Raw genomic sequence first — 14,873 nt, 5'->3', positions numbered from 1 at the left:
TTTTTTTTCTTTCAAAATCCACGTCTTGCAGTTTTTAGTTGTCCCCTCCCATTAGTCCCCTCTTGGTTTCCGTATTTTTTCTTCCTCCCCTCTTTCTTTCTTTCTTTCTTTCTTTCTTTCTTTCTTTCTTTCTTTCTTTCTTTCTTTCTTTCTCCCCTCTTTTACCGGAGAAGCAACCGAACCCCCAGACTCTTTCGGCATCGGGGCGGACCGTCCACCTCCTTTCCCCCCACAGGGGTGGGAGTGGAGGAGGGTGAGGACTTGGTGGAAACCGTGGGAAGTGTCCCGCCTCGTCAGCAGATGTCGCGCCGATCTTGCGTTAAAAAAGTGGAAACTTCCCCAAAGTAAGAAAAAAAATAGTTCTTCATTCGGCGATGAAAGTTTCACCTCCGTCTCGTCTGCTCAAAAGTAGAAATGAATCGGAGAGACTTCCAGCTGCAGAGAAACACCGTATTAGTTCTTTTTTTTTTACTTGTTCTTTCCTTTTTCTTTTAATTTTTTACGGCTTGAATGCGTGGCTGGATGAACGGGCTGCGTGAAGGTGAGTTTACCCTGTTATTACATAAAAAAAAAACATTACACGCCTTCTATTTAAAATATTAACCTCTTCCGCTTCTGCAGGCTTTGTGTGGGGTATTGTAATACTGTCAGACGGATGATCATTATTTAAAACTGGGCATGAAAACGACATGGGATAAATTTGCTCTAAGGAGACCAGAATGGGCTCGAAAGACGTTAAATTCTCAACGTAATATGTCAAATACTCTTTGAAGAAATTATTTATCTTCAACTTAAAAATAGTTAGGAAATGGTGTTTGTGCACAACAAACAGATTATTAAGAACTGTCAGGATCCACCAAACGATTACAGTTACACAAATACAAGCAAGGAAATACTGGAGAGTGAGATGCTCTGGTCTGCAATGAAGGAAACATCCAAGGTTATTACGACATTATTATTATTGATAGATATGTTCTTTTTATATCAACTGAAAATATCCAAAAGAGCAACTGGAAGCGACCTAACTCATTCACTTTGGACCATTCCCTTAAAAAAAGAAAATTACCTTATAACTGACAAGATTTAACTGGAATATTGTAGGGAAATTTTTAAAATTATTAATTCATCCCTTATCTTTACCTGTTATTGTGCACTCAGGGTTACAGGGAGCCTATCATTGTCATTGGGCGAAGGATGAGGTTTAATTGGACCGGTTGGACCGGTTTAATCTGGACCGGTCGGCACTCAATCATTGGGTCACAAATAGAGACATACGATGTTTCACTTCCTCATTGACATGTCACAGAGACATACAACCGTTGACTGTCATTCTCACATCTGGGCAATTTCAGGCCTCTGAACTATTTTTTGAACTGTGGGTAGAAACTGGAGAGACCGGAAAAACGCACGCAGACACGTTGAGAACATGCAAAATCAATACAGAAAGGCCCTCTGTCTCATTCGAATCCAGGACCTTTCCATCTTAAAATCACTTTTGAAAAAATACCTTAAAATGAATATGAAATGACTTGACACAGAATTATATTAATTCATTCATTCATTCATTAGCCACTGCTTATCCTGTGCTCAGTTGGGAGCCTATCTCAACTGTCACTGGGCGAAGGGAGGGGTTCACCCGGCACCGATTGCCAGTCATCGCAGGGCCATATATCGAGACAAACAACCATTCACACGTCAAATATTTCCAATTTTTTTGGATAGTGGGAGCAAACCAGAGAGCCCAGAGGAAACCCATGCAGCCATGAGGAGAACATGCAAACTCCACACAGAAAGGCCCCTTGTGGGAGTCGAACTAGAGTCATTCTCGCTGTGCGCCAGAATCGCTAACCACTCCATCACTACAGAACTATATAGTCTTTAAAATGCTACTTAACTCTGGGGTTTACTTTTTTGCTGTAAATAGTTCATAATCTTTTTTATGTGTTTTAACTCTCCCTTTCCTTGGATGGCAGAATGAAAAGAAGATGCGGGACGCTGAGAAGAAAACACTTCCTCCCCTCTTTCCTGTCGTTGCTCATCCTTTGCCTCCTGCTTCTGATTTGTCTGAAGACGGGCACCGAGCCCATGTCCCTGTTGGCCCCCGTCCACGGCGTCCCCACTTTCCACCGCTACAACGTCAGCTGCTCGGCTGTGTACAACATGGACCCGGTGGAGGTCGGGAGGTCACTGATCATCCGCAAGACGCAGGTCGTCGAAGACACAGATGAGAGTTTAGTGAACCTCCTGTCGGACTGCCCGCTCTTCACAAAAGTCAGAGGTTACAATGAAGTGTGTCTGACGGAGGAAGAGCGAGACTTCCCTCTTGCTTTCTCCTTAGTTGTTCATAAATCAGCGTGGATGGTGGAAAGACTGATCAAATCTCTTTACTCGCCAAGTAACACGTTCTGCGTCCACTACGACCGTAAATCCTCGGCCCACTTTGTGGCGGCGATGGAGGGTCTCGCCCGCTGCCTCCCCAACGTTTTCATCTCCTCCAAGCTTGAGTCCGTCTACTACGCCAGCTTCAGCCGCCTGAAGGCCGACCTGCACTGCCTCTCCGACCTGCTGGCACCAGGCATCAGGTGGAGGTACGTCATCAACCTCTGCGGCCAGGATTTTCCACTGCAGTCCAACATGGAGCTGGTGTCGGAGCTAAAAAAACTGCATGGCGCCAATATGCTGGAGACCAGCCGACCCAGCGCCGCCAAGAAGCTGAGGTTCCAGTTCCGCTACGAGCTCAGGGACGCCAGCTTCGAGTACGGGAAGCTGCCGGTGAAAACGGAGCAGGCCAAAGCCCCGCCTCCGCATGGCATCGAGATGTTCTCTGGCAACGCCTACTTTATCCTGTCCCGCGAGTTCGTGGAGTTTGCCAACTCATCGGACGTGGTGAAGGATTTCCTTGCCTGGTCGGAGGACACGTACTCCCCAGACGAACATTTCTGGGCGACGCTTGTGAGGCTGCCAGGCATTCCTGGAGAGGTCTCACGCTCCCAGGCTGACATCACTGACCTTATGAGTAAGACCAGGCTAGTAAAGTGGCACTACCTGGAGGGGAAGCTCTACCCGGCATGCACAGGGGTACACGTACGCAGCGTATGCATCTACGGAGCGGCGGAAATGCGTTGGTTACTGAAAAGCGGGCATTGGTTTGCCAATAAGTTTGACCCCAAAGTGGATCCGATTATCATCCAGTGTCTGGAGGAGAAACTGGAGGGGATTCAGAAGGCCTTCCGGTCAGCGGCATCCAAGTCTTGTTCCAATGTCCGCAGAGCTGGCGCCTGACTTTAGTAACACGAAAGAAAGAAGTGAACTTGGCGACTAGCTTTAAATTCAGCAGGCACTGGGGAAATCCGTATTCGTTTTCATGGATACCGGGGATATTATTACTCTTAAGAAGGGCATCGGCTCGCAAAATAAGTTTGCCTGAAAGCATATCATGCTTGGTGTTAAAAATAATCTGCAAATTACTTGAAAAATAATTTGTTTGAATGAGACTGCTGGAAAACAAAGTACTTGATAGTCGTTTTAAATGGGCCCAAAATTTAAAAGACTGTTTTGTGAAAATTAGTTTTAAAAAAGAAGAAATTTTCAAGTGATTCTGTGATTAGTTACCAGATAAGGGTTTAGCTGACATATTAACCAGTACCTAAAATAATATATTTACATGTAATAGCTCTCTAAATACCACCAGGTGATACCAGTAAAAGGAAAATTAGTTTAGAAATCCCTGGAAATGTGATTGTCAAAAGTGCACTGAAAATTAATTAGATATAACCTGGAAACAAGAGAAATGTAGCCTCTTGTTGAACTAAAGGTGCATTGAAGATAACACCAATACAAAGGAAACTTTCAATAGTATTTTTGTACTTACAAGAGAAATCTCCTGAATATAAACAAAAAGTTATCTGCATACGAGCGAACATTTACCTGAACGTTTGCCTTAAGCAACCTCAAGTCTTCATATGAGGATGTTCCATTTCGCAAAATATGGTGATTATTGGAGTTAAATATTCAGCGATTATGTGGTTATGGAGTTAAATATTCAGCTCATTGCTAACCTTGGTTCTATGGTTGCCTCATGATTTATCGCTCTATTCCTTTTCCTGAATGCATAGATTCAAAATTTGAACTTTATTATGCTCTGAAACTAATGGTGAAGACACCAACTCTAAATTAACAAATGTTTATCCCATGCACTGTGAATATAATTTTGAAAAAAATAGATATGAATACATATAGTATGTATTCATATCTATTTTTTATATCTCTCTACACATATACATATTCAGTAAAAAACATCTCTATCCACTTCGCCTGGTCACCGTGAACAAACATTATAATTACTTAAATGGTGATAGAGCATCTCATTAATTGTAAAGCAGAAACTGGAATTAATATGTCGGTTTATGAATAAATTAATTATATCCGACGTACAAAGATGCAATTTAAAAAATAGCCCTGGAATATTGACTGGAAGACAGAAAGAGATTGCAAATTAAATATCCAACCACGAATACACTTAAATTGAAATAGCAAGACTACAAGTCCTCATATGGGGACTTTTAATGTTTAAGCTCTCTACCCTTCATATTTTATCCAATTTTGACATCCCATGTCGGTTTTAGGGAAGATCTCCGCCTGACAGGGGGTTGCTTTCTCATGACCCCTGGTTTATGTTCGGGCAGGGCAGTGAGAGTCAAACAAGTACTGATCCGTGTGTGCCAGGTTCCGTAGTTCTGTCCTGTAGAATGTGCGCCGTGCAGTACAACAAGGGCAGTTTGTCATCAGGGACATTCCTCCCTCCAGAATTTGATGCAGGATTGCTTTGACCTCTTGTTCTCTTATTATAAAATGTTGATCAGGGGTTGGTTTTTTTACCTGTATGTGGACATTTCCACCTCCCATAGGGACCAGGAGTAGAGTGTAAACAAACCTCTTAAATATTTCATTGGAACCAATATAAGGATGTGTATTATATTTATGTGATTTTTTTTTCTTTATTAAGTTCCCACTGACTCCAAGGTTAAAAACGCACAGTATAAGTACTTTTATGTCCGGTGTCAATATTACATGGTAAAATAATCCCACTGTCCCTGAATGGGGGCATTTTATTGGCAGAGTGCATCATGCTTCAAGGACGAGCTTAGTTTTTCACTCCTATTTTGGGCCAGCCGAACCCAACCATGAAACAAAAGGATGGTGTTCCACATGTTTAACCCAAAAAGTTTTCACAGAGCAGGAAACAAAAAGTAAATCAGCAAACACAGTGGGGCTGAAACTGAAAACCTCAGGCTGGATTTCCTGTATTTGAGAAAACGCTGCCAGGCTCTTTGCACTCAGACTTTGAAGCCAACCACGTGAAGACCAAACAAAGCATCAAAGTAATTATAAAAATAAATAAATGTTTCTTGACAGAACGGACCAATACAATTGTACTATTATTATTGTTATTTTCAAAGTTCAAAGTTCAAAGTCAGCCTTTTTTTTAATTTCTCCACATGTACTAGATATACAGAGGAATTGAGAAGACATTTCTCACAATCCCACAATGACATGAAATAAGCAATATAATAGTAATAATCAGCTGCAAATTAGCTTCAAATTACACTGTTACATTAAACAATAAACAACAATAAACATGAAGCTATGAGATATGAAGTATAAAGTGCACACAGATACAGACTGATATTTGACAGCATGAGGGGGATTTTTTGGTGTATAGTTTCGTGCGTAGGTCAGTAGGTCATGCCATAATGGTATATGGTGCAATAGCAGCATGATGGTTGTGCAAAGTAGCAGTAGTGCAAAAAAGGGGGGTGATGAAAGAAGAGATAGAGAGTTCAGTATCTTGAAGTGGGGCAGAATGTAGGGATTGGGATAGTTGCTGCTGTTCATTCACTCTCAGTAAAGGATACTGGAGCGGAATTTTAGCTCTTCAAAATGAAACCAGTTTGGCTTCATTTCTTGTATATGACATGCCCAAAAACACACACACCCATATATTTATGTTTAATCTCAGATGTCTGGACTTTTCTTTTCTTTTTATTTATACTTTATGAGAAAAGAATAGATATAAGTGGATGGATAATAACAGCTGAACTCAGGAACATCCAACAAAAAATGAAAATAATAAAATGAATAGCGCGTTGCCTTGCACCGTCTGTTTTTTTTTTTTTTGTTAAGGGGTCACAAATCACATTAAGTAGACAACTTGTGTATGTTACTGTATTACTGTATTAGGCCATGTTCCAATGTACCAGCAGATGAACTCAGGAACATCCAACAAATATTGAAAATAAAAAAATGAATAATGCCTTGCCTAGCACCATCTGTTTTTTTTGTTAAGGGTTCACAAATCAGATTAAGTAGACAACTTGTCTATGTTACTGCATTACTGTATTAGGCCCTGTTCCAATGTACCAGCAGGTTCCAAAAAATTATTGATTTTCAGAACATTTCTTGCTTCCCACACGGGATGCGTTTCAGGTTATTTGAGATCATTTTCCTATTAAAGCAATTAAATTGCAGCCTCCCCCTTGACCATACAATTTGGGCTGGGCTTATAAATGTTACAGAAATGTCCACAAAGACAGATACTGTGAACACGATACACCCCAGGTAGGGTGTTCACACTTCACACCTGATTAGTTTACATCTTATCTCTATAACATGAGTCACATTTTCTTTATTGTGTAGCACTTTGAAAAGGTAGCCTGACTTGGCCATCTTATTGCGAAATTAACCTCAAGAGTACAAGTAATAACACAGCTTTTTGGAATAGCAATGTTTTGCCACAATAGTGTTTAAAAACTTACAGGGTTGGACTGACCTTTCATGGTTCAATTGAGTACAACTCATTGCGCAATTTTCATATCACAAATATGAGTTTTTCCTTTTTTGTAGAAAGATGCAGAAGATTATTATATCTCTGTGTCAGGCTCAGTCTAACGCTAACAAGGCTGGTTTTCATGAAGCTTGTTGGATGGCATCCAAGAAACAACCCATTAAATTTTAACCTCCTGAGACCCAAGCTTCTGTTTCTTATGCATTTTTAATTTTTCCAGGCTATTTGGGATCAGAAAAGAAACCAAGAACTAGGCCTTGTCTTTATACATTAGATTGATTTTCAAAAGAGAAAAAAGAGCCCCAGGCAAACAGGTCCTAGGTGAGGGACCAGACAAAACGCGGCCCAGAAGACCCTCATGAAGAGTAACTGAACTGAACTCAGTTTTCCGCTCTCTGGATGGGAGTCGATGGTGAGTGGGCCTGCATCCATGGGGCTGCATCCATGGGCCAGGCAAAGCCCAATGGGTTGACATGAGTTCTTCTTCTCTTGGGCTACAGAGAAGACCCAGTACCCGCTGAAGAGACTATGTCTCTAGGCTCGCCTGGGAACACCTTGGGATCCCCCAAGAAGAGCTGGACCACGTGGCAACTTCAGATAAGTGGCAGAAGATGGATGGATGGACTAAAAGAGCATGTGTCCTCATATGGGGACAATATCACTATTTCACTGTAGATAAAGCTGCACTGATCTATTAAAGAATGTTGCTCCAAACATCCCTTGGAGGACATGTATAGCATTAGTACACCATTGTCTTGGTGAGAGGTGTTTTGGGGATATGATTAGTTCTTAATGTGCTTGAACAAGTACTTCTTAGTCAGCGACATCACATTAGTCCACATACGACGCAACTTTTCTTTCTGACTACGCCTTGAAATTCAAAGGAAGTTCAGTTTTTTTAACCTTATTTGGATCCCAAAGACAAACAACGTTGAGCATTTTTGATTATATCGTTATAAATGGTACAGTAATCCCACTGTCCACAAGCGAGGGCACAGAAGTACTCTGTGTTCCCTGCAGTCTGAGGAGGTTAAGATAGCGCAGTGAATTTGCACAGCTGTTTTCATATCTGAGCAAACGAGTTTTTTCTCTTGCATTCATCCCTTGGTGCGGCTGCTTTCCCTCTGAATTCCGAATGCTGCAGAACACGTGCCAGTCAAATGGCATGCTAACAGCTGCCCTGTGACAAGTTAAAAAGACGGATGGTAATAAGCGAGACCGAATCTGCAGGCCATGATCCCTAAATAAATCAGCATATAGTCATCTTTGCATTTGAAGTGCTGTATGGGGGCAGCACGGCATGGAGGGGTAGTATCTCTTTGGTCCGCATGAAATGATCATGATGACAAATTAGAAAAATAACCCAAACCAATCAAATTCTAGATATTTAAATTGATCTGAGTTAAATTCATGTCATATACATATACAGGACTGTCTCAGAAGATTAGAATATTGTGATAAAGTTCTTTATCTTCTGCAATGCAATTAAAGAAACAAAAAATAATTGTTCATGATATTCTAATATTTTGAGATAGGATTTTTGAGTTTTCTTAAGATGTAAGCCATAATCAGCAATATTAAAACATTAAAAGGCTTGCAATATTTCAGTTGATTTGTAATGAATCCAGAATGTATGACAATTTTGTTTTTTTAATTGCATTACAGAGGATAAAGAACTTTATCACGAAATTCTAATCATCTGAGACAGTCCTGTATATGAAGGAAACATTCAAAATACATTGAGAAATTCACCCAGAATAGCTAGGAAATAATTTTAGCAGGAAACAAAAAACAAGAAAAATCAGCAACAATATATATTATACATATTATTAATTGATTCGCACAGAAGCGCATCGAAACTGGCGAGGGGAAACAAAACAAATAGAAAATAAATAAATATAAACAGGGGATTAATACAAAAAGTAGCCCCCAAATAAACCCCCCCCCCCCCCCCCCCCCCCCCCAAAAAAAAAAAAAAGTCAAATAACAATAAGAAAAGAAAGACATGAACAAAAGCAAACAAGGCCGGCATCACAGCGAGAAGTTGACCAGACAGAAAGGACTAGAACGTTATCACTGTCGAGATACTTTCAGACTCTGCCAGATCATTCAAGCTGTCTGCTCAAAGGGGTGGGCCGTGTCATGAATGCAAAAAATCTTTCTGACGGGGGCCAACAGGAAATCGTCACGGATTCCCCGCCTAAAAATTATAAGCACTATAGGACTTTGAAAAGACTTATGGAAAGCTAGAACTGGATTCTTTCAGCAATTTCTTTCCGCCAAGCAATGTTTTCACTGGGTATTTGTAGAACTTAGGATATTTCAGTATTGCTTTTCCTTCATTCAGTCGTGATATGTTGCTGTGTTGACATTGTTCAAGCTGGGCCACTTTGCACACAGCTCCGCCATCCGCTCCTCTTTCTTGAAGCTCCATATTGATTGGGATGTCCTTTGCAGTTCCCGTTCATCCATACTGCAAAGAAATACTGTCTCTTACAGTTTTAAGTCTGCGACTGTGAATATCATAAGGCGTTACGCTACTCATTCACAGGCTCCTCACAACAATGGGCGATTCCAGAGTATTTCCACTGAAACGACGCCCAGTCTAAACTCTCCTGGAATTTACCCGCCCTTGTAGTTTAGGGTCATCCTAAGCAATAGCTGCGCATACAAATACTCCATTTCTCACCTTTTGTTGATGTTTCACACCCACTGTAGCACCGACGTTTTCATATTGCGCCGAGACAGGAAATATCGCCGTGCTTGCTAATGTTTTAATTCATCACAACAGCACCCCGCCAATCACCGGTCTGCCATGCAGTGTAAACAAAGATCCTTTTCAAAACCACGCCGTCCACATGTAGCACTACTTGAAATTGGCAAATGAGCACGAAACGGAACATTGAGATAGACGTCAACTGAAGGGGTTTTATTTTCTCAAGATGTAATTTATTTGATTCTAAACTCATTGTGTTGTCTAGAATTTTTTCCAAAAAGTGGTGTATTTAAAAAAAAAAAAAATTCCAATGAGCAAGACGGTATTCATTTATATTTCGTTTGTATGGTGCATATTCGTAAGTTCGTATATTTTACTGTAGATATATACATACATGCCAATGACTGCACTTTACAGTTGGTACTTAATTAAAATGAATCAATATTCTTTAAGGTACTGAACTAAATATTTTATCATCTCAGATCTTTGTTGATTTCGTCCAGGTTTGTCTGACAAAAAAAGAGAAACCTCTATAAAAACTTTTTTATTTGTCTCTTCAAAAAAAAAGGAGCTGTGTGATTACAAGGTTTCGATCAGCATCAATAAATAAAAACAATTAAAAAAGTTGGTGTCTTTGAGTTCTTTAGAGGTGAGAGAAATGATTCACCCGCAAATGTCAAGCTTTAAATGAGACAATGAGCGCATTCTCTGGAAACGTATGATGACAGCGGCCTTGACGTGCAAGCCGCCGTGAAAGAATGGTGTGCTCGCTGGCAACTGGAGAGGCAAGTTGTCAACTGCCGAGAAGAAAAGCTGGGAGTTAAGATACCAGGAGCTGCCCAGGGTTTGTTCACCCCTCAGGCTTGAAGTTTTGAACATGTCAGTTATTTCGGAAACAAAGGTGTCATATGCACCTCTGGTCACAGCGCCACCCTGGTTAACATTTGGAATAAAGAGTAGCTGCAAATGACATTTTATTGAAGCAATATTGTCATAATAATTTTGTCATTTATTATGTATTTGAGTGCTGTTATTAATTTTGATTTAAAAAATCCCAAATGTGCTCAGGCGGTGTCAAAGAAACGCTGTATTATGTATAAAGTCTAGGCTTACACAGAATTATTTCAGCACACACACGACACAGAGAAACTGAGTCACTGCAAAATTTGAAATCCTGCTCGGATGAAGTGAGAACTTCGAGTTCCTACTCTCGCTTTCGTTTTAGCACCCTCACGACGAGGATGGCCTCATGGTGACAGGGGCCAAGGCCTCTCGACTTCCCTGCGATTGCTGCACTGGCACCTGGTGGGGAAAGTGGAAACTGCATTATTATTTTGACTACAATACAGTATTTTGACCTCTTTATAAAAAATACAGGTATATGTACACACACAGACACACCAATAGATAGATAGATAGATAGATAGATAGATAGATAGATAGATAGATAGATAGATAGATAGATAGATAGATAGATAGATAGATAGATAGATAGATAGATAGATAGATAGATAGATAGATAGTGTTGTGTTCCAATGTTATCCAAAGTAGAACGTGAGTTCAGCTATAGTTAAATAATGCGTAACTTCAAGAGAACAATCCTCGGCACAGCAACTCCTGCACTAATATCCACTGGCGTCATCTTTCCATGCCACCTCTGCTTCCAGAAAAAGCGCTGTTGATATTACACTAACACCACATCTCCCTTTTCTAGAATCAATGGGTAGACTGCCATTGATCCCACAACCCTCAGGGGATTATTCTGCCTTATAGCTTGGAGGTTTGTAAAGAAATGTTTGACATGGACCCTTGAGTAATAATAGCAACTTACAGTAACCTCCCCCTCTCTTTACTTGAACATGAATGAGGTTTTCTCTGTGTCTAACATTTTACTTTCCAAATGTCTCTGTCTCACAAGTCCAACCTATTTGGTTTCACCACAGCTCTCCCTGATCTGGCCGTACGAGTGGATGGTGGTTCTAAAGTGGTCGGCTGTAGTGGTTACATGTGGCCCCTTCCTAGGACACACCCCGGGGTTTGCGCTTCTGGTGGTGACTCCATGGGAATGAGATGATGGCGGTTTCATCTGACAATTCCATCGGGTCCCACCACGATGTATATATGTGGAGTTAGGGTAACTGTCAACCATAACACCAGTGACACCTTGATCTGTCATCCATACTTCTTTCCCTGGAGCAAAGTTGTCATGTCATATATCACTCATCCTTTTCTCCTTTTCCTTGCAAACAAGCGCCTTGCTGTTAAGGGGAACAGGAGTCAACCGAGCCGGGAGCATTGGAACCGTAGTGCGGAGCCTCCTCCCCATGAGTAGTTGTGCTGGACTGTGCCCGTTTTGTAGAGGGGTTGCTCTATATGCCAGCAGTGCGAGGGTATGGGTCAGCTGCTTTTTCCAAAAGAGCCTTCACAGTCTTGACTGCGCGCTCCGCTTCCCAATGGCTCTTGGGATATATTGGGCTGCTTGTGACAAGCCTGAAGCCATAGGATTCTGCAAATGCTGTAAAGGCCTTTCCCAAGAACAGTGGTCCATTATCTGTAACTTAAGTCTCTGGGTTGCTGTGGCATGCAAACATTGATTTGAGGTGGTGGATGTCATTTGTTGATCTTGTGGGAGTAAGCAGTGATTTCCACATACTTAGAACTATAATCAACAACCATCAGGTAGTTGTCTCTCCCCAGTGTGAACAGATCTGCTACCAACTTTTGCCATGGTTGATCTGGATATTGAGATGGCATCAGCGGTTCCTTGCTGTTTTGTCTCTCCTTGCTGCACGTCCAGCAGTTAAGGACCAACTCATTTAGCTGTTGGCTCAACCCAGGCCACCACACTTACTGTTGTGTGCGCTCTCTGCTGTCAGATTGGGATCCAGCTGCATTCGGTCTGACAGCTTGGCATCCTGCAGCCCGACGACAACCCTATCGCGAATAAGCTCATCATATAAATGTCTGTGATTGCAATGTACCGCCAGCTCATATAGCAACATTAAGAAAGAATCTACAGTTTCACCCTCACCCTGCTTGCGCATGTTGATCTTTGCCCGCTAGTAGATCCCATTCTTTTTATTAACAAAGAAGCTTTCCAGACCGTTCCGTACACCTGCGTACATGCACCCTTGATCCGCACAAAATATAATTGGCTTCATCACCCAAGCACTATAAGAGGGGATTGTATTATATTGTAATAGATTATAATCTTTCAAATCACCTTATCCATGTGGACCACTCCTGTGGCTTGGAAAACTCGGATGGCTCTGGCGGTTGGATGCTAAACTTAGTGCTCGGTCCTGTCATTATTGTATAGTATGAGGAAATCTGGAGTGGCAGAGGAGAAGACTGGTGCAGGACATGTATGCTAGCTGTGAGACAGTGGTGCAGTGTGCTGTAGGGGTAACAGAGAACTTCAGGGTGGAGGTGGGACTCCATCAGGGATCAGCTCTGAGCCCCCTCTTGTTTGCAGTGGTGATGGACAGACTGACAGTTGAGGTTAGACAGGAATCTCCATGGACCATGATGTTTGCAGATGACATTGTGATCTGTAGTGAGAGCAGAGAACGAGTTAAGGAAAATCTAGAGAATTAGAGGTATGCGCTGGAAAGGAGAAGAATGAAAGTTAGTTGCAGCAAGACAAAGTATATGTGTGTGAGTGAGAAGAACCCGAGTGGAATGGTGAGGCTACAGGGAGTGGAGATCAAGAAGTTGGAGGACTTCAAGTACCTGGAGTCAACCATCCAGAGCAATGGAGAGTATGGAAAAGAGGTGAAGAGACGGTTTCAACCAGGTTGGAATGGGTGGAGAAAAGTGTCCAGGGTACTATGTGATAGAAGACTATCAGTCAGAATGAAAGGAAAGGTGTACAAGACAGTGGTGAGACCAGCGATGCTGTATAGCTTAGAAACAGTTACAATTACGGAAAGACAGGAGGCAGAGCTAGAGGTCGCAGAGATGAAGATGCTAAGGTTCTCTTTGGGAGTGACCAGGATGGATAGGATCAGGAATGAGTCTATCAGAGGAACAGCACATGTTAGATGTTTTGGGGAGAAGGTCAGAGAAGCCAGACTGAGATGGTTCTGTATTGTGCAGAGGAGGGATAGAGAATATATTGCTAGACGGATGCTGGAATTGGAGCTGCCAGGCTGGAGGTCAAGATTTATGAACGTAGTGAGAGTGGATAGGAAGGTAGTTGCTGTGAGAGGATACAGAGAATGGGGTTAGATGGAGAAGATTGATTCGCTGTGGCGACCCCTTTAAGGAAAAAGCCAAAAGAAGAAGAAGAAGAAGAAGAAGAAGAAGAAGAAGAAGAAGAAGAAGAAGAAGAAGAAGAAGAAGAAGAAGAAGTTCTTCATGTAGAAACTCTACTCTCGTCTCGGACATTACTTATTGCCACAGCTACAGGACTTCTGACACCATGTCATGTTCCTGTGTTATCCAAAGTAGAATATGAGTCCATCTGTAGTTGGATAATGGACCACTTTAATAGAACAATCCTCTACACATCAACTCCCGCGCTAACATCCAAAACTAACTTAACGTGCTTACTCCAAGACAGGTCTCTACAGTTCCATATGAACTTGTGTGAAGTAGGTAATGGTAATTGGTTGAACTATCCCTCCTTGCCGGTGCCCCAGCGGTGACCATCAGGCCTCTGGAGTTCGTTCAGAAAGCGGCAGCCCGCCTGGTGTTCAACCGTCCCAAATTCTCCCACACAACTCCCCTTCTTATGTCCCTTCACTGGCTCCCAGTAGCCGCTCGCATCAAGTTAAAGACCCGGGTGCTCGCCTACCGGGCAGTGATTAGGACAGCCCCGTCATTATCTTCAGGACATGGTCGAGCCACATGTCCCTTCCCGCCCCTTTCGTTCTGCCACCTCTGGGCGACCGTCCACCCCATCACTCAGAGCCCCCGGCTGCCGATGGAACCGGTCTCGGCTCTTCTTGGTCTTGGCTCCTCAGTGGTGAAACGAACTCCCGGAAAAGGTCAGAAAAGCGGGCTCGCTGCCCATCTTCCTCCGTGAGCTTAAAACGTACCTCTTCACCGAGCACTACCCCACTAATCGCACTTAGTCCGACCCAACACCCCCCCCCCAAAAAAAAAACAAAAACAAGAAATGAATGTATATGGTTTTGAGATAGCTATTTGGTAGAGTGGTGACTTCTGAATAACGATTACTGGTACTTTGGATCGGTTACTGAATTGCAATTTTTGTAAGTTGCATTGGATAAATGCATCTGCTAAATGACTGGAATGTAATGAAATGTAATGAACTCATAAGCCAGGACAATTACATGATACATCTTA

The 14,873-nt window shown here is 42.1% G+C and overlaps 1 protein-coding gene across 1 annotated transcript; it reads left to right on the top strand.

Annotated features, from left to right (window-relative positions):
* The first annotated feature begins 79 nt into the window (after positions 1 to 79).
* Positions 80 to 6,417, top strand: LOC147231293 (beta-1,3-galactosyl-O-glycosyl-glycoprotein beta-1,6-N-acetylglucosaminyltransferase 4-like). The gene is made up of 2 exons (XM_086153109.1): positions 80 to 541; positions 1,974 to 6,417. Exon 2 carries the CDS (start codon positions 1,975 to 1,977, stop codon positions 3,280 to 3,282), a length of 1,308 nt encoding a protein of 435 aa, XP_086009235.1. The 5' UTR covers positions 80 to 541; position 1,974; the 3' UTR covers positions 3,283 to 6,417.
* The last annotated feature ends 8,456 nt before the right edge of the window (positions 6,418 to 14,873 follow it).

Source organism: Fistularia commersonii, chromosome 9 (genome assembly GCF_037954325.1).
Source record: "Fistularia commersonii isolate RoL2024-O1a breed Wild chromosome 9, RoL_Fcom_v1.0, whole genome shotgun sequence".
Taxonomy (NCBI): Eukaryota; Metazoa; Chordata; class Actinopteri; order Syngnathiformes; family Fistulariidae; genus Fistularia; species Fistularia commersonii.
This window is presented reverse-complemented; position numbering and strand designations above follow the sequence as displayed.